This window comes from Lepidochelys kempii, chromosome 24, assembly GCF_965140285.1.
Source record: "Lepidochelys kempii isolate rLepKem1 chromosome 24, rLepKem1.hap1, whole genome shotgun sequence".
NCBI classification, from domain to species: Eukaryota; Metazoa; Chordata; order Testudines; family Cheloniidae; genus Lepidochelys; species Lepidochelys kempii.
This window is the reverse complement of record NC_136403.1, coordinates 6,230,057-6,250,032: the sequence shown is the minus strand read 5'-3', so window position 1 is coordinate 6,250,032 and position 19,976 is coordinate 6,230,057. Positions and strand designations below refer to the sequence as shown.

At 54.9% G+C, this 19,976-nt stretch overlaps 1 protein-coding gene across 1 annotated transcript in view; it reads left to right on the top strand.

Moving 5' to 3' along the window:
* The window catches only part of SV2A (synaptic vesicle glycoprotein 2A), a 60,402-nt gene that overhangs the window by 26,853 nt on the left and 13,573 nt on the right, over positions 1 to 19,976 (top strand). The window contains exons 3-10 of the mRNA XM_073322870.2: positions 3,619 to 3,799; positions 5,364 to 5,515; positions 7,872 to 8,005; positions 9,352 to 9,441; positions 10,910 to 11,020; positions 11,837 to 11,925; positions 17,597 to 17,761; positions 18,459 to 18,592. Coding sequence (XP_073178971.1) covers positions 3,619 to 3,799; positions 5,364 to 5,515; positions 7,872 to 8,005; positions 9,352 to 9,441; positions 10,910 to 11,020; positions 11,837 to 11,925; positions 17,597 to 17,761; positions 18,459 to 18,592 — 1,056 coding nt within the window. The remainder of the gene's footprint in view (positions 1 to 3,618; positions 3,800 to 5,363; positions 5,516 to 7,871; positions 8,006 to 9,351; positions 9,442 to 10,909; positions 11,021 to 11,836; positions 11,926 to 17,596; positions 17,762 to 18,458; positions 18,593 to 19,976) is intronic.

Sequence of the window (19,976 nt, the reverse complement as noted above, 5' to 3'; positions counted from 1 at the left end):
CCCACTGTTGAAAAATTTGCACCTTATTTCTAGTCTGCATTTATCTAGCTTCAGGCCGTGTCTACACTATGGGGACTATCCTGGCACAGCTACAGTGCCAGGCTCTGTTGGCATAACCCCATAGTGTAGACCTGAAGCAATGGAAGGGGTTTTTCCACTGGTGTAGGAACACCACCTCCTTGAGCAATGGTAGCTCGGTTGATGGAAGCATTCATCCGTCACCCTAGATGTGTCTACATTGGGGATTAGGTCAGTATAGCTACAGTATCTTGATACTCTTGCTGTGAAACAGGTTTTCCAGGCCTCAGATCATTCTTGTAGCTCTCTTCCAAACCCTTTCCAATTTATCAACATCCTTGTTGAAGTGTGGACACCAGGACTGGCCCCAGTATCCAGCAGCTCTGTGCAAAGAACTGATCTGCAGTGTCTGAAACTGAAAAATTTGGGAAGGGGGCAGGGAACAGTGTCAGGTTGCCCCAGAATGAAAATTTTTCAGATTATTTTTTCGAATGAAATGATCCATTCAACTCATTTTGGGTGGGTTTTGAGTTCTTTAACCTTTTTTTAAAAAAGCTAAAATTGAAGTAAAACTTGAAATGGAAAACCGTTTTGAATTGAAAAATTGAAAAGTTTTGCTTCAAAAATGTGGAAATGAAACATTTCAAAATTTGGGGGGATTTTTTTGGGGGGCAGGGTTGATTGGAACAATTCAATGAATTTGACACAAATTCACAAAAATGTTTGGTTGACGAAAAAAATGCAGATGTTTTTGATCCTGAAACGATTTCAGACGGAAAATTTTCCCCAGGGCTAGTATTGGCTGATGGTCTCACTAATGCCGTATACAATGGTGATAACATGTCTCTGCATCTGCTGAGTATTCTCCAGATTATCCATCCAAGGATTGCATTTTCTCTTGTAACCACCATCTTGCAGCTGGTTCTCCACTATGGCCTTTAAGTCTCTTTCTGAGTCCATCTTTCCCCAATACAGTCCCCAACCCACTACATCCCAGTCCTGATGACCCCGCCTGCCACCAGCCTTGGTGACGCTCTCTGGTTTTTTCATGTTTCGGGGATGGTTTCATGGCTGTAGCCTGGAATTCAGACATTGTAAAGTTGTTACACCACCTTGAGTGATTTATTGCTAATAGTCACAGGCTCAAAGTTACCTCATTGTTTTGCCTCCATCTGGTGTCTCTTGCTTATACTTAGAGTGCAAGCTCTTTGGGGGCAGCGACTGTCTCTTTGTTCTGGGTTTGTACAGCACCTCCCACCATAGGGCCCTGGCCCATCACTGGGGCTCCCAGTCGCTGCCGTGATACAAGACAATTAACACTGACTGTCCCGTGGGGCTTGGAGAATGCATTTTGTGGCTGGAAAATTGGGTTTGCCCTTGTGTCCTTGCATTGGGGAATTGACTTGGCGAAAGTCACCCAGCAGGTCAGCAGCAGACCAGGAATAGGACGCAGGCCAGCGACCTCCCCAGGAGCCCATGCAGACTCTGTAGGTTGCCTTCAGCCCGCTGTCTGGGTGCCGCCTGGTTGCCTTCAGCCCCGCCTGCCACCTGATAGGTGGCTTGTTCCACAGGAGCAGCCAGTGCTTAATTTGGGCCAGGGCTGGCGCCTCTAGGCTTGGCAGTTCATAGACCCGGCGCCTCTGGGCCTGCTGCATCGGTTGGGAACGTAAAAAAAATTGCTTGAATTTCATTAGAAGTTAAATCCTGGGAGTAGCTGCCTGGTGGGGGTGTGAGTGATTCCAGGCTGGGAGAACTGAGGGGCACGTCACTGGAGGGAGAATCTGGGCTCTGGCTCACCACGGGCAGCGATCTGGCAAGCAGCAGCCGCCTGTACTTGCCACGTGTCCGCCTTGGGCAGTGTCCCCTGAATTGACTGTGCAAGGCGAGATCCCCTGCTGTGGGGCAGCCGCGGCATCTCCTGAAAGTGACGTGAAGGGCACAGCGGTGGGGGTCCGGGAGAGCCTGCCAGCTGCCAGGAGGAGTGACTCAGTGTGGGGGGAGGCGGGTTCGTCCTCGCCTCAGGCCGCTCGCGGGGAGAGGAGCTGGGCATGACGCCGATGAGGGTCTGGCCTGCGGAGGTGGGAGGATGTTTCTCTCCCCCGGGCTAGGCCGACAAGCCCAGGCCGCTGCGAGGGCCGAGTTAGCCCTCTCGGCTTTAGCTGCCCGATGGGCCGTGAAATCCCCGGGATGAGGGATCAGGATCGTGCTAATCACACAGGTCGACAGCTGCTGGTCGCTGGGGTGTGAACGTGCCGCTTCGGAGTCCCCGCCCCCCCTGCCACGTCAGGATCGGAGGCTGGGGGTGAAGGGATTCGTTTCCCCTCTGTACTTCGGCGGCTCAGAGCCGCACTGCGACACAACTCCTCCCCCCCCCATGCCCTTGTCTTCCCCTGTGCTCACCCCTACCCTGCAACATTACAGGGACACCCCCTTGCACCCGTGTGCTCTGCCCCCCAACTCAACCCTGCAGCGTGACACTGTCCCCCCTGTTCCCTCCAAGCTCCCCCTGAGCTCAGCCCTGCAGCCTGACATGGTCCCCCCGGCACCCTTATCTGCCCCATGCTCTGCCCCCCAACTCAGCCTGGCAGCATCACAGGAACCTCCCCGCCATCTCCATCTGCACTCAACCCCGCCCCCCCACTCATCTCAGCCCTGAAGTGTGATACTGTGTCCTCTGCTCCCCCATTGCCCCCTTGTGCCCAACCCCCCTGTTCAGTTCTGCAGCATGACACAGTCCCCGCTGCATCCCCTATTTCCCCCCAGGCTCTGCCCCCCCAGCTCAGCTGTACCCCGTAGCACATCGCTCCCCATTTCCCCCTTTCCTCCCTTCCCATCTCCTGCCCTGCCCTGCTCCCAGCTACAGCAGCCCCCTGACTGCCTGGCTCTCAGTGCCCCACAGTGGGTTGGAGGGAGCCCCGTGTGGCCCAGGGCTGCCCCTCATGCCAGTCCCGTTAGCCGGGGCAGCGAGCAGGGCTCCCCTCGCGCCCCCATCCCCCAGCGGCAGAGAAGTGCAGCAAGAAATTAGCCACGGGTTGCTGGGACAGCTTGGGAGATCACAGCCTTTGCTGGAGCGGCGGGTGGGGGTGGGGGCACTGGGAACCACACAGAGCCATCATCCAGAAGAGTGATGGGCTGCCCGCTATGGGAAAGAGGGATCTTCATCTCCTATGAGCTCCTAATTCCTTGGGTTTGGGGTTCAGACACAGCATGGGTGGCAGGACTGCTGGGTTCTCTCCCCTGCTCTGGGAGGGGAGTGGGGTCTCGTGGTTAGAGCAGGGAGGCTGGGCCTCCGGACTCCTGGGTTTTCTCCCCAGCTCTGGGAGAAGCATGGGGTCTAATGCTTAGAGCATGGGGTTGAGAACCCAGGAGTCCTGACTCTTCTTCCCCTCGTTGTCACTGCCTGCCTCCTAGAAGCTGTTGCCCTACCCACCTGCCGCGCTCCACCCCAGCACCTGCTGCTTGGTGTTGGCGGCCGCACAGCGCCTGGACGTGCTCTGCTGAGCCTCGAGGGAGCACTGCAGCCCGGGTATGGGTGGGGGGGCGCTCTAGGCCTGTGCATTACTGCTGACAGGTGCCACTCTGTTTGCTGTGTCCCTCCAGGCCTCATCGTCTACCTGGGCATGATGGTGGGAGCGTTCCTGTGGGGCGGCCTGGCGGATCGGATTGGCCGGAAGCAGTGCCTCCTCATCTCCCTCTCGGTCAACAGCGTCTTCGCCTTCTTCTCCTCTTTCGTGCAAGGTTACGGCACCTTCCTCTTCTGCAGGCTGCTCTCCGGAGTGGGGTAAGGGAGGCCTGGCAGGAGCCAGCCCGCTCGTCCTGGATGCTCTGCCAGGAGGGTGGCGTGTTTACGCCCTCAGATGGGATCCGGTCCCCGAGGGGGCCAAGTGGAAGGTCCACCTCTGACCGCGTCATGGCTGGTGGATCGAAACTGATCCTGAGCCATTTCCAGTCTCTGTGCACCATGTTTTTAGGCGGAGTGGAAAACCCATTTCCTGGAGCTTTTAGAGGCACTGAGGTCTCCTCTGGGCCAGGTCAGAAGCTGGATGGTCTAGTCTGGGGTGCTGGGTGAGTGGTGGTATCCGAAGAGAGGGAGCTAGGTAGACCTGCAGTCAGAGCTGCTACCTGAGAGGCAGTTGGGAGGCCATAGCAGATGGGCCAGAGGCAGAAGGAGAGAAACTGTTATGGCAGAAATGTTATGGCAGAAGGAGGGAAATGTTATGGCAGAAGGAGGGAAACTGGCAGAGATGGACCAGTGGTCAAATGGGTGGGAGCTGGCGGGATGCCAGTAAGGTCTGACCTGAGGTGGCAGGAGGTGGGGATACCAGACTGTATAGATGAGTGGTTTGATCTGGAATGGAAATGTCCCTGGAAATTCTGTAATACTTTCCCATCTGCTCCACCTTGGACATCCTGCCCAGATTCTCACTCCCTCTCCTTTGTCTGACAATCTTAGCACAGCAACTACCAGCTCAGCCAGGGGGCTCTGTCCCCTGTTAGGGTCCCACTTTGAATTCCCGCTGCTCACGGTGATGGAGGAGCCTAGCTGGGAGATCAAAGGTGGCCACTGATATGGAAGGTGCGACTTGAAGTGACTTGTCCAAGGTCACCCAGGAAATCAGTAGCAGGTCCAGAAATTGGACCCAGAAAGCCTGTCTCCCTTCCCCCTCCTCTAAACCCTAAACTCTCTTCTCCCAATGGGTTTATAAACTAAGTTGCCACTTTGCTGATCAAGCTAGCTCCCACATCTGGGCAGGAAAGCAGGTGCCATAATGAATTGAGATGCTAATGCCGCGTGCACCTCTGAATTCCCCTTCTTGGGGAGCACCGCCTGGAATCTGCCAGCAGAAATCTGCTGGTAATTAAGGTAATTAAGAGCAGGCTTCCCCGTGGCTGAGAAAACCAATGCTGTGGAATGAAACGTCCAGACCCAGTGCCGGAATCTGGCCAGCCTGGTGTCTCTGCAATGGATGTAGAACAAGAGCCTGTAATGGGGAATCCCTCCAGTCTGGGATCTCTTTTCCCCCCCCGTTCCGCCCTAAGCAAACACATAATTCATCTAGCCCAGGTATATGACCTGCTCCACCTGTTGCCTATCTAACTTTGTATCCTCCAATACCTGCTGCTATTTTGGATCAGGCTGATGGTGCATCAGGTCTGCTTTCCTGGCTTCAGAGGACGGTGTTAAAACCTCGGCACCTCGCAGTAGGGTGCAGACGAGTCCTTTCTGACCCCCCTCTCCCAGTTGGCAATGAGTTTATGCCTTGAAGCATGAGGATCGCCAGCCCTTGCAGGCTCTCTCCTACTGGAAGTTGTTCTGATCCATGTCTTCTTCCTCCCTTTCCCAGCATCGGGGGCTCAATCCCCATTGTCTTCTCCTACTTCTCGGAGTTCCTAGCTCAGGAGAAGCGAGGCGAGCACCTGAGCTGGCTCTGCATGTTCTGGATGATTGGGGGCATCTATGCATCAGCCATGGCTTGGGCCATCATCCCTCACTATGGTAAGAGAAAAGGGGGACAACTGGTGCTCCCGTCCCCCTTGTGCTGGGAAAGCCACCATTGTTTCTCCCCTCTTGCTCCAGCAAAGATTGTGTTAAAGAATGGGTGGGTCGGGGGGGTGGTAGTAATGGGCAATGGATAGGAATGGCTGAAAATTTTCCATCCAAACTGTTTTCTGCCAAAAAAATTGCTTTTTTACTAAATGATTTTTTTTTTGCAAGAAGTGTCTGCTTCCCTCAGAAAATCCTGTAGTGCCTCAAAGTGGAAACATTTTGATTTAGAAATGCACCATGGTGCATCATGGGAGTTGTAGTTTGGGTGCCTCCTGTCCCCCATTTTCCTTTATGTGCTGGACTCCTGACCTAGACTCCATCTCCCATGATGCACCATGGCTAGGGCTTCTGAAGATGCACCACCTCCCCTTTCCAAGTCGGGGGGAGACTGTGGTACATCATGGGACAGGTAGTCCAGTCAGGCAGCCTGGCCTATAGAGAACAAGGCACCCGAACTACAGCTCCCATGAGGCACCAGAGTGGCATTTCTGAATCGAAATCTTTTGGTATTCAAATTTCTGCTGAAAAATCAAAATTTTCCAGGGGGGAAACCCCACATTTTTTGGACCAGCTTTAGCTCTGTAGCCCCTGCCACTCTGGTTCACACCAGTTGTCACCGTCTAGCTGTCTGCATGGGTTGTGTTTTGCCATCCCAGCCATTCACACGCCCAGGCTGGCAGCCTCAGCAGAGACATCTGGTGAGGCTGAACTCCCCTCTTGCACCTGCTCTGGGCCAGGCCACATTGGTCATACAGGAGCAGAGGGCATGTGTTTAGGGGGCGCTGGCCCCGAAGCTGACTCTGAGACGTACCCAGGCTGGGATGTGGATGCTAACAGCATCCAGGGCTCCTGTGCGTGGGACCAGGGGCTTTGTTATGTGCACTAGGCTGAACTGATTGCAAGATACAGAGTTGGGAAAGAAATTCCCTCACCAAGGGGGCGTGTTGGGGCAGCAGGCGGTCTGGGGTGGCATTTAACCCCCTGAGCACCAGGGTCTGGACTGCTCCAGGGGTGTCAGTCACTGCCTGCCAGCCACTGGGACCCAAGCTCCTCCCCTCCTCCCACACTCTTCCAGTTCCTGACCACGCCCACGGGATGGGAGCCAGCTTGGGTGGGGGAATCGGGGTCATGCTGGCGAGGGCGCTGTGCAGGAAGGGGGGGTGCTGCTGCTTAACGGGGGTAGGCAGGGAAGCCCTAAGGAGGTGGAGGAGGGAGGAAGGGGGCAGGAGTGGAGATGAAGATGCAGCTGCTGCTGACGGGGTGGAAATCTCCCCCCATGCTCCTCCACTTAAGAACCAAAGAACTTAAGAATGGTCACACTGGCCCAGACCAGTGGCCCATCTAGCCCAGTGTCCTGTCTCTGACGATGGCCAGTGCCAGATGCTTCTGGCAATCGGAGGTTTAGGGACACCCTGAGCATGGGGTTGGTCCCTGACCATCGTGGCTAACAGCCATTGCTGGACTTATCCTCCGGGAACTGATCTCATTCTTGTTTGAACCTGGCTGTGGTTTTGGCCTTCACAACATGCCCTGGCAACGAGTTCCACGGGTTGACTGTGTGTTGTGTGAAGTAGCACTTCCTTATGTTGGTTTTAAACCTGCTGCCTATTCATTTCATCTGATGAACCCTAGTTCTTGCATCAGGTGAAGGGGTAAATAACACTTCCCTAGTCACTTTCTCCCATTCATGATTTTATAGACCTCCCTCATATCCCCCCTTAGTCCTCTCTTTTCTATGCTGAACAGACCCAGGCTTTATAGTCTCTCCTCGTATGGAAATCATTCTATTCCCCTAATCGTTTTTGTTGCCTTTCTCTGCACCTTTTCCAATTCTAATCTGTCTTTTTGAGATGGGGTGACCAGAACTGCCCGCAGTATTCAAGGTGTGGGCGCACCATGGAATTATATAGCAGCCCGATGATAGTTTCTGTCTTATTATCTATCCCTTTCCTGACGGTTCCTAATATTCTGTTCACTTTATTGACGGCCGCTGCACATTGAGCGGAGGTTTTCAGAGAACTATCCACAATGACTCCAAGATCTCTCCCGTGAGTGGCAATGGCTAATTTGGACCCCGTCATTTTGTTTGTATAGTTGGGATTAGTTTGTCCAATGTGCTTTATTTTGCATGTATCCGCACTGAATTTCATCTGCCCTTTTGTTGCTCAGTCACCCCGTTCAAGGAGATCCCTTTGTGACTCTCGGCAATCAGCTTTGGATGTAGCTATCTTGAGTTCTACCACTTCCCGCTCCTCCTCTCCTGTTTTTCGCTCCTCTTCTCTTATGCCTCCATCCTGTTCCCCAGGCTGGAGTTTCCAGATGGGCTCCGCATACCAGTTCCACAGCTGGAGGGTCTTTGTCCTGGTCTGCGCCTTCCCCTCTGTCTTCGCCATCGGCGCTCTCACCACCATGCCCGAGAGCCCACGCTTTTTCCTGGAGGTAAAGTCTGTGCAGCTCGATCGGCGGGGAGGGGAGTCAGAAAGGACTCATCTGTGCATGTCCGTGTCTGGGGCCCTGGGCTGGGATGCAGCCGGATCTAAGGCAGAAAGGGGGCACAGGCTGGCTCTGGAGCATGGGGACCAGGTGCTGAACTGGCCTCCAGCTCTGCTCCAACCTCCTGCAGTAGAAACTAGAGACGGGCCAGGAGCAGCCGTCAGATGTGACTATCTGAGACGGGGCTTTGGGGATCACAGCCCTGGGCCTAGCAATGAATCCATCAGCCTCAGCCCTGAACAGGTGCCCCAGGACTGAATCCCCTGCCTTTGCCCTGAATGGGGGCAATGCAGAAAGCTGGTGCTTCCATATGAGCTCTGGGGATGGAGAGATGGCTCCTGTATCCAGGACCTGTCAGTCCCGCAGCACTTATTTCCAAATTAGCAGCCTGGGGCAGGAATGGTGCTTAGAGCCCGCTGGCAGCAGGGGCTGTCCCATGGCTATACTGTTTGCTTGGGCGACTCGTGGCGATGCCCCCGTGCACAGGTGGGGTGGGGCTGGAGGGGGGGTGCAGGGAAGGAAGGGCCATTCTGGCTGCAGCGGTGGGGCATGATACCTGGAGGGCGGCGACATCTGGCTCAGGGCCTGGTCTGAGAGGTGGGCCAGCACTGTGGCGAGGTGTGGGGTGCCTAGGTCAGGGGTTCTCTACCTTTTTCTTTCTGAGACCCCCCACAACATGCTATAAAAACTCCACGGCCCCCCTGTGCCCCAACTGCGTGTAAAAGCGCAGGTGCTGGGGCGAGGGGAGCTGGGGGTGCAGCTGCACCCCCTGGCTTGAAGTGGTTTCCCTTATATCCAGGGTTTACAGTTTGGTTCAGTGGCTCTCAGCACCCCCACTGTACACATTATTCCAGCGCCCCTGTATAAAAGCCAGGGCCGGCATTAGGGGGTAGCAAGCAGGGCAGTGGCCTGGGGCCACACGCCACAGGGGGCCCCCACGAAGCGAAGTTGCTCAGGCTTTGGCTTCGGCCCCAGGTGGCAGGGCTTGGAGCTGGGGGAGCTTCAGCTTTCTGACCTGGGCTGTAGTGAGTCTAATGCCGGCCGTGCTTGGCGGACCCCCTGAAATCTGCTTGGGGGCCCCCCAGGGGGCTTCAGACCCCTGGTTGAGAACAGCTGGCCTAGGTGACCCTAATTCTTAGGGACATCTCCTGCATGGCTGACCTCCCTTCAAGCCAGGACGCATCAGGCAGTGGGGTGCCCCTTGAAGGCTGAGTTGCAGTAGCCCAGGTGCCTGCCCCCTGCACGGCTGCATGGCAGCTGGGTCAGTAGTGGCCTTGGCTTTTGTCTTGCAGAACGGGAAGCACGATGAGGCCTGGATGGTGCTGAAGCAGGTTCACGACACCAACATGCGAGCCAAGGGCCACCCCGAGAGGGTGTTTTCGGTAAGCGCCGCTCAGTCGCTCCCCTTGGCTGCTCTGAGACCTTTAGGCTAGAGGAGCGAGGGGCGAGCCAAGGGAAAATGCTTGTTGGTGGTGACAGAGGAGGGTGTCGTGAGTAGGCTATGGGCTGGGAGTCAGGAGACCTGGGTTTTATTCCTGGCTCTGCTGCTGAGTTTGGACAAATCGCTCCCTCCCTGAGCCTGGGTTCCCCACCTGTAAATAATGACGATGATCCCTAGCTCTTTCCATCAGCAGAGCAGTATCATTATCTCTATTTCACAGCTGGGGAAACTGAGGCACAGAGTGGGGAAGCGACTTGCCCAAAATCACCCAGCAAGCCGGGAATAGAACGTGAGTCTCCTGAGTCCCAGCCCAGTGCTCTATCCGCTAGGCCATTTCCCTAACTCTTGGGGGGGTTGAGAGTCTAAAACCCACTCATGGATTGTGAGGGTAGTATGGTGCCAGCTGCCTCTATTGGGCCATTGGTGGCATAGGCACCCCCTGTGTGGAGGTTGTTAACACTATTTTGGTTTGAAATTATTTCTATTGCCCCATAAATATAACAGGTCCTGCACCATGGGCCCTCAGCAGGGTTGGAACCTGGCATCTTCCACACCAAAGCACAGATCCAGACCCCAACCCCCTGAGCTAAAGGAGTAACTCCGTTAGTTGGTAGCAGTAATAGGCCATTATCCTCTATATGGGCCAGTTGCTAGAGAGTGACGTGCCGGGCCAGCGTCCAACATCTAGGCCGGGATTGGCTCGAATGGGGAGAATCTGAGCCCTAGGATGAGGTGTGCTTGCCGCTGCTAGGAGCTGCCCGGCTGCGGTAGATGGCGCAAAGCAAGGCATGGCAGCTCAGGTGCGGGGGGCGCTGGGCTGTGAAGAGTCTGCAGCATCAAGGCAGAGCGGGGTGGTGAGAGGGAACCAAGGGAGGATGTGAGAGGGGGAGATTCATTCCCAATGTGAGGCACAAAGCCGTGCGGGGTGGAGGGAAAGGAGCGGGGCTGTGGGGGAGAAGACCCGAGGTGCTCCGCTTGGATTTGGTGTGATTAGTGTTTCCAGTGAGCCAGCGAAAGGGGGGTGGGGAGACGTGGGGACTGTTGGGGCAGCAGAAGAGGGGGCGGGGGGTTGAGACGGGGTGTTTGGGGGCAGGAGAAGTACCGCAGGGACAGTGAGGTGAGGCCCCGACTCTCCAGTCTGCATTGCTGCGGCAGCAGGGGCAGAGATCGGGGTGCAACCTGGCACCAGTTCCCCTGGCACGGGGCGATGGGTCTTCGGCTGGTCCGAGGCCCCATGCTGGAGGGGCCGGACCGGCTGACGTCTCTGCCCTCTGAGCTTCCCATGGCCTGTGCTTTATCCCTATCCTGCCATGCCTGGCGTCGGGCCCCACCCTGTGCCAGGGGAATGTCCCCATTCTGCCCCACGCCGCCGGTAACCTGCAGTGCTCGTCTTCCCTCCCGCCTCACAGGTCACCCACATCAAAACCATTAAGCAGGAGGACGAGCTGATTGAGATCCAGCTGGACACCAGCACCTGGTACCGGCGCTGGATGGTTCGGATCCTGAACCTCTTGCAGCAGGTAGGGCCAGCCCCTGGGTGACCGGGACCTTGTCATAAACCCAGGAACTCAGGGGCCAATTCCACCCCTGATCTGAGCTACACCGGGGCTGGATTCAGGCCAGAGGACGGCTCCACCCAGCCAGAATACTCCCCCAGCATGGCCAAGAGCCATGTGAGGCACTTGGCCCTATGTGCTGGGCCCTGGGGGGAAGCGGGGTCCTCCCTCCCCCAAGATGACCAGCTTTATCAGGACGTTTCAGGCAACCTCACAGCACCCCTCTTCGGGGGTCAGAGGTCAAAGCTGAGTGACACCTTGCAAAGTGAAGGGGATTTGCCCAGCGCGGGGCCGGGTGTGTGTCACGACCCCGCTGCCCCTCGGCTCCTCTGCCCAGAGATCCGAGAGCACTGGTCCCACGGCGACTTGGATGTGGTCCCCGTCCCCTCAGGGGGTGATTCAGGCTGGATTTGAACCCGCAGCTGAGCGTTCTCCAAGGGCTGGGCACCTGGCTCATGCGGTAGGGAGTCCCTTACCAGTGTCCTAGTGCGCCCCCCACTCTGCCAAAATCAATGGGGATTCCTGGGGGGTGGGGTCTGCACCCCAGCCCTCTCTGTGCCCATCCCAACCCCCCTGTTGGCCCCTGTCAATGCACATGCATCAGCTCGCCCCATCTGCTGCTGTATTTCTCTCCGTCTCTGTCTTCTTCCTCCATCGTGCCCCCCCATCCCCAGCTGCCCCTGCTGGGAGCTGGGCATGTCCCCGTCTGTGCCCATCCCCCAGCAGAGCTGGCGTGGCGGTGAGTGGTCCCTTCACGCGCCCCGTCTCTCCCTCCTTCAGGTCTGGAGCAACTTCCTGCAGTGCTTTGCTCCCGAGTACCGGCGCGTCACTCTCATGATGATGGCTGTGTGGTTCACCATGTCGTTCAGGTGCAATGGGCGCGGGGACCCCAGGGGGAGGGGTGGGCGAGGGGCCGGAAAGATGATTTCGGCCCCAGTGCTGTTTGCTCTGTGTGACTTGCTGGGTCTGTTTCTTCCTGGCTCTGCTCCTAGTGGGGGAGGGGATTGGCCAGGGTCTCCTCTGAGCCACAAATTATCCCGGGCTCAGTGATGCTTCCCCTTTGCATGGCGCGAAGGCCACAAAGTGCTTTGCAAAAGGTGGAGGAATCCTGTTATGCCCATGCTACGGCCAGGGAAACTGAGGCATGGAAGTGAGGGGGAAGTGACTCCCCAAAGGTCAGGCAGGGTGTCAGTGGTAGAGACAAGAGCGCAACCCAGGAGTCCTGCCTCCCAGCCCCAACCCTGCTCTAACCTCTTGGCTCCACTCCACACAGAGCTGGGACCAAAACCCTGGAGTCCTGGCTTCCAGCTCCCCTTCCACACTCTAACCCCTAGACCCCGCTCCCCACACAGAGCTGGGAACAAAACCCTGGAGTCCCAAGTCCCTGTCTCCTGCTCTAACCACTACACATACTGTCTCTGTTAGGGAGAGATGGTCACGCCCTGGTGTAGATCTTGTGAGGGATGCGAGTATAATCCATGCAGCCTGAAGGAGGGGGACATAAGATGTCGCCACTGGGAAGGGGAATGGGGCGTGCCCAGGGAAGGGATTAATACAATGTGGTTGATGGGGATTTTCCAGCAGCTGGGTATCGACGTTCCCCTGAGCCACTTTGGTGCCTTATCAGACCCCCGCCCCACCCGCTGTAGGGTTGGTGCCCAGGGTCAGAGGACAGCTCTGCAATCCAGAGGGGGTACGCACCCCCTGCTCATGCTGCCTGGCTTCGCATGAGGTCCTCCGTGCACGTCCCTTCTCCCGAGCTCCTTCTACAGCAGCCAGTCGGCGCCGTGCTGTGGTCGGCAGCGGGTCATGCCCAATGGGCTGGCGTCAGCCGCGGTTCTGGTTAGGGCCAGCAGGAGAACAGCTTTTTCAGTTCTCCGGTGGTTCCGAAAAAAGTGTGTCGGGGTCGGGGGGGAGGGACCTGTTTGGGGTAGAACCGAAAATGAAACTTTTCTAACTTTTCGGCAAATCGAAAACTTGGGGCAAAAACCCCAACAGAGCATTTCAATCCGGGTTGGCTCCTGCCTTGAACGCGGGGAGGTGGAGGAGTGTGAGCGTCGGGGCGGGGACAGCTGGGCTGGGGGGTGGGGGCTGAGATCGGGGCAGCAGCATTCTGTCCTTGCTGGGGTCTGGGGAGCTGGGGCGGGGGCTGAGAAAGGAGCTGTGATAGTCAAGGGGAGGAAGGGGCTGAAGAAGATTCCAGCACCGCTCAGGCTGAGGTAACATTTTCAGGGCCTAAACTCCTCGGGCCAGATCCTCACCTGGTGTACATCGGTGCGGACACAGCGGAATGAGGCCGATCCACCCTGGCTGGGGTTCTGGCTCAGCAACTCCTCTGGAGCGGTGGCCAATTTACACCAGCTGGGGATCTGAGTCCAGATCCTTAAAAGTATTTAGGCGCCTAGCTCCCCTTGATTTCAGTCTTGTCATCGCTGTGATTAAATATTTCATTGACTTTAATGAACATGGAGCAATTACCAGCATCATAAGGAGAATCAAAGGCCACCAATTTGCACAGTGGCCCTGCGAGGACAAATCTGCCTCCTTGGCTTTTTTGGGACAAATGAGCTCAGCTGCCAATATCAGCCGAGGCCGCGGGGAGCTGGTGAGGACTCCAATCAGGAACCGTGTCTCTGTAATTGATCTCTGCAAAGTCCTGTCAGTTGGAGCTGGCAGAGAGGTGATTGTCGTGGCGTTCCTCTTGTGCAATCAGGGTCTTGCTTGCGGGCGCAAAGGATTGAGTGTCTTGCTCCTGTTCTAATTCAAGTTAGCTGATTGCCAATTAACTTTAGCAAACTGATCTCTGGACTACTCTGCTAAAGGGTGTTACAGGACAAGCGTGGGTCCGTTATTGAGATGGTTGGATAATTGCTGAGGCCGTGTTCGCGGTGAGCAACACGCCAAGGAATTGGGTGCTGAGTGCTTGCAGCTCCCATGAAATCCACCCGCTGGGCATCTCTGCAAACGGGGCCACAGGCTGTCCTATTCCTGTTGGCGGGATGTCCCCATGCGTTTGCTGTGGGGGCCATGTCGCTTTGATGCGACTGGTCAGTTGGGTTACATGGTATCACATCTTTTCTTCGATTGGATGAGCGAGCATAAAGGCTCCCAGTGCAGACATGGGGGGGTAATCGATTATTTTTTGTCAAGGTCCAAATTTCTTGGTCAAGGTCCAGATTCCAGAGGAAATTATACAAAAATATTAACAATAATGGTGGTAATGAGTAAATACAAAGATTTTGGTGCCTGTTCAAAAGCATCTGGCAGTCCGGCTTTGGCTCGTCTGCCTATTGCCTACCCCTAGGCGGGCAGGGTGAGGAGAGAGGATGGGAGTCAGAGACCCTCCCCACCATGACCCTCCAGTCTCCTCTCAGTCAGAGAGTTCAGATCCGCCTCCAGAACGCCACGTGCTGACCCAAACCAAGACATTTCCCCGCCCTATTGCTGCCAACAAAGGGGGATGGCGCTCAGCTGGCCCCGATTCTCCTTGGCGATGTACAGTGGCTTTGTGTGATGGTAGCTCCCCCATCCCCTGGGCCCACAGCAAGCTCTGGCTCCAAACATCTCTCGTTCTGGTTGGCTTCAAACAAATGAACTGACCCCCTCCCTATAAGCCAGGATCCCCCTGGTGCCGTGCCACTCTCGCGGTGCTCCCCAGCCCCCAGCTGACAAGTCCAGACTCCAACCACGTTCCCCCTGCCTCCCATCCAGCCCGTCGCCCCCACTCCCAGGGCACTGCTGAGCCTTCCCCCCTACCCCTGGCTCGAGTGCTGTGCTTCCTTGCCAGACGCTATTCGCTCAGTGTGGGATCCATCTCGCTCACAGAATCCGCCCTCCTCCTCCCCTGCCAGCTGCTGTTCCCAGAACAGGATTTCATGCTAGGTTTAGCTGCTGTCAGAGAGGCTGGGGGGTGGGGAGGGGGGATGTTTCAGAATGGGAGAGGGGGTGGAAGGGCTATTTGCCGCACTCCTTGACTTTCCCGGCACAGGCCCGGTGCAGCCCGAGCCCTGCCAAAGCTCTTACGCTCCACCTACAGCCGGACGGGCCTCCCCCAGGAGGGAGCTGTGCACAGGGAAAACTGGGAAAGCCGTGCTAACAATGAAAAGCCTTTTCTGCAGCCGCGAGACTTGCTAGGCTGTGGAATAGTCTCTGGCGGAGAGGCGGTGGCTTCCCCGTTGCGTGGGGATTCGCCATTCACGTCCAAGCAGCCCCACTGAGTTTAGCGGCCAGACTTTGACTCTGTGGCTGCTGTAGTTAACTGGCTTCTCTGTTTTCGGCCACCTCAGCAACAGGGCCGTGCAACCGGGGCAGGGTGTCTTGTATCAGAGGGGGCTTGTATCCCAGCACAAAGCCTACATGGCTGGGTCACATCACGTAAAGCCCCACAGAAGTCCATCGGGTTGTCCAGGGTCTGTCTGTCTATCTATCTCTCTATCTATCCCCATACACCCCCCCATCTATCTAATCTATCCCCATACACCCCCTCTATCTATCTATCTATCCATCCCCATACACCCCCTCTATCTATCTATCTATCTATCTATCTATCTATCTATCTATCTATCTATCTATCTATCTATCTATCTATCTATCCCCATACACCCCCTCTATCTATCTATCTATCTATCTATCTATCTATCTATCTATCTATCTATCTATCTATCTATCTATCTATCCCCATACACCCCCCTATCTATCTATCTATCTATCTATCTATCTATCTATCTATCTATCTATCTATCTATCTATCTATCTATCTATCTATCTATCTATCCTCTTTTTGAAAATTAAGAAGAAAGCCTATTAACTCCCCATATGTTGGCAGAAGGCGGGAGCGTGATCCAGTGGCTGGAGTTGGAGCCTGGAGATGGATCAGGACTCCTGGCTTCTGTGTCTGGGAGGGAATTTGCTCCCGTGACTATAGTGTAGGGCTAGGAGTCAGGACTCCTGGGTTCTATTCCCGGCAGTGTTATTGACCGCACCTTGGGAAGGATTTCAGGAAGACTCTGGACTCTAGTAGCTGTCCTTGGTGCTGAAGCATGGAGCTCAGTGCAGAGAATCCGCCATGAGAATCGCTGCAGGAAAGGCCATTTCTTTCTCCCCTTCTCTCGCCCCCTTTTTTTTTGAACACCCCAAGGGCCCCCAGCTATGAAGGGGTTAGTACATTTTCCTGCTGTCTTTAAGCCAACATTACAATCAGCGGGGGGCTCATCTGACTGGTTCAGGGGTCAGTGGGTGGAGGGGGCGGGGGGCCAAGCAGGCCCGGCTGGTGCCTGTGCTCTGGATACACAAAAGATCCCAATCTACAGGGCTGCACTCTTGATGAGCATGCCCGCCCCTCCGCCCCCACAACCCAGCACCTATTTATTTATGCACACCCCACCGAGCCCAGAGACCTCCTCCCACCACTGGCCATCCCCCAATGCAGGGAGAGCCAGGTGCACCCCATTCTATGGGGCAACTATGGGGCCTTCAGGCAGCTGGTTCAAATCCAGCCTTGGATGGCAGAGAGCAACAAGTGTTTGGGGAAAAGGCTTGGTGGGTTTGAGCCCAGATTTAGGGGTGGAGCTCCCCAGTCACAGCCAGCCCCTTGTGGGCAGCCTCAGGACAGAGGCCAAAGACAGAATGGTCCATGGAGAATGGATGCACGCAGAGGCATGCTGTCAGGGCAGCATGCTGGGATAGGTTGTCCTGTTATTAGCTGAGATTTAAGAACCAGATCCAGCACACATTGGAGACAGAGCCCAGGACTGGGACTCGAGAGACCTGGGTCCCTTGTCTGATACTTAGATTGTAAGTCAAGCTGGTTGGGGATTTTTCTGAGAAATCTATTTATGAAAAAAAAAAATTGCAGATTCATGGAAACCGAATCATTCTGCAGGAAAGGGGCAAGGTGACGAATTGCCCAGCTGGGAAAAAAACCCTCAGAAGGATCAAAATGGGATGTTTTGACCTTTTTGAAACCAAAAGTTTAGTTTCCAGTTGGAAACGACTTTTCGTTTGGAAATTTAACTTAATTTATACTTTTTTTAAAAAGTTTTTAAAAAAGAAAAACAAACAGGTCAAAATGGAAATGAAGCATTTCAAAAGATCAAAATGAAGCAGTCTGAGTGACCTGAACTGCAGGGGTTTTGGGTTTTTTTTTCAGTTTGTGAAAAAAAATTGAGATTTCATCTTTTCATCCTGAGTTGAGACCGGAACATTTTTCAAAAATCTCCCAGGAAACCATTTTCAGCGCTAATTGTGAGTGCCTTGGGGCAGAGCCTGAGTTTTGTTCCTTCTTTGTACAGCTCCTAGCACCCTGGGTTCCTGTCCCATGAGTGAGGGTCCTCGTGCTACCATAATGCACCTAATAGCAGTGTACAGCATGAAGCACACTGGGCGCCTGCTCCATGACTTAGGGTGCTAGTGTTACCATAATGCACCTAATAGCAATAACAATGTACAGCTCCTAGCACAATGGGGTCCTAGTACATGACTCAGGCTCCTAGCCACTACAGACAATCAGTACTGATCTCTCTCTCTCTCTCTCTCTGATAGTTACTACGGCTTGACCGTCTGGTTCCCAGACATGATCAAGCATTTACAGAACATCGAATATGCCTCCCGCACCAAGCTTTTCACCCGCGAGAAGGTGGAACACTTCACCTTCAACTTCACCCTGGAGAACCAGATCCACCGCAACGGTGAATACTTCAACGACAAGTGAGTAGTGGGTCGTTCCTCCTCACGCCCAGGGCACTTAGCCAGAGCCCTCTTTGACCCTTGATGGGCCGAGGTGCTGGGGCGGGGAGCAAGGGGACGTGCTCACGGAAAACAACCAGGCATCCCTATACTGGGCAGAGCCTGCAAAGACACTGGGAGGTTGGTGGGGTCTAACATGGCCCCGTGGTTGCAGAGAATGGGCAGCATGTGCCTGCACTGTGGGATAGCGAGCCTAGCCAGTGCTGGGAGGAGGTCTCTGGGCTCGAGAGGAGGGGGGTGCATAAATAAATAGGTGCTGAGGGAAATGCAGCCAGAACCTCACCAGGAGTGCAGCCCTAGAGGTTGGGATCCTTTGTGTATCCAGAACGTGGGCATCAACAGGGCAAGCTTGAACCCCCACCCTACCACACACCAACTCCTACCTTTACGGACCCCCAGAGTCCATGCAAGCCTTGAGTTATCTGCTGTGCCAGTTGCAAATACTTAATTAACTCCCAGTTGTGGCTACTCATCCAATAGGGACTGAACTGAGACCCACCAAACTCATTGCACAGAAGGGTCACCAAACATCCAGTGTCTGGCTTAGCAGGTCCAGAAAACATTTTTGTTCCCCCGTGATGGAGGGAGACCCACATGTCCCACACCCTTTATCCCAGTCGCTCTTGGGTTGCTCAGTCCCTGGGTTCGTCCCTGGTAGGTTCATCGGCCTCAAGCTGAAATCCGTCTCCTTTGAGGACTCCCTGTTTGAGGAGTGCTACTTCGAAGACATCACCTCCAGCAACACCTTCTTCAAGAACTGCTCCTTCATCTCCACTGTCTTCTACAACACAGGTAACTTCCTGCTGCCCTGTAACAAGTCGATGGGCCATCTAGACCAGTGGTTCTCAACCTGGCCCAATCAGCACAGAGCTGCGGCCCATGTGACATTCTCAGGGCCATACAGATAGTATAGGATGCGGCCCACAATGGTAAATAGGTTGAGACCCACTGAGACAGTACCAGACCCACTGGGCCACATTGACTCGCTGGCTTTTAGGTTATGTCTTCACTGTAAAGGTCTGTTTTGAACTTGGGTTCACTGACTCAAGGTAACATAGCAGTACAGCCCTGGCAGTTTGGGTCAGCAGCTCAAATTCAAGTTTACAGGGCAGCCAGGTACTGAACTTGAGACACGAAGTGCAGTTAAAAGCCAAGTTGCCGTGTCTTCACTTCTATTTGAACCCGAGTTAGCTAATGTGGGTTAGTTAACCCATGTTAAGGACGCACCGTATTTTGAAGTGTAGACATGCCCTTAGAGACAGGCTGAAATCTCCAACACTGGACCTTGCTGGCTAATAGTATACCTCACAGGGGAGGTTCCTTCCTGACCGGCCAGCTGGTGGTCAGCTTGTGCCATGGAGCATGAGGATTAATAGCCCTTGTGTTCACTAGCCTAACCAGTGCAGATGCTACATTTGGGGTCCCTTGAAGGGGAGGGCAAGCGACATGAACATGATGGGGGAACAAACAGGGGGCCTGATTCTCCACTGCCCTGGCCCCATCTGCAGCCATTTACACACACTGATGCAAAGGGGGTGTAAAATGCTACCAGGCAGCATCTGGGAACCATTTTGCACTGATGGAAATGGCTGGGCAAGGTTCAGGGCGGAGAAGGATTGGGCCAGGGCTGTTTTGTTTTAGGGCCTTAATTCTCCACCCAGCCCTCTGTGGGGCTAGAGATTGCTGCACTTGCTGTGAGGCTGCTGCTCAATATCCTCTGGGCCGTGCTAATTAGCTGCTTCGCGGTGACTCAGCACTGAATAGACTCTGATGGGCTTTGGGAGGGGAGCCCTAGACAACGAGAGATCAGGCAGCTGGAGCTGCTAACCCACGTATTTTCTGAAAGGCATCAACAAACACTGTTGAAGGGGGAGCAAACAGCTGGTAAATTTATCCCCCCGCCCCAAAAAAGCCATCTTCAGCTGGGACAGACGCTGCTCCAAGGCTGGCCCTGTGTGTGCGAACAAATGACCATTCGTGACTTCTGTGTCCAACCCTCCGTGTATTGCAATGTCGCACTGACTGATTCTGCCCTCTGGTGGGTTGGACCTAGCCATTAAAACCCAGGCGCCCGGCTGTTCATATTGATTAAGAATCCCTGGGCTGGTCTGCAAAACACAAAACTGTTAGTCCCGGTCAAGTTCCCCTTGATTAATGACACTCTGCTGGCTTACAG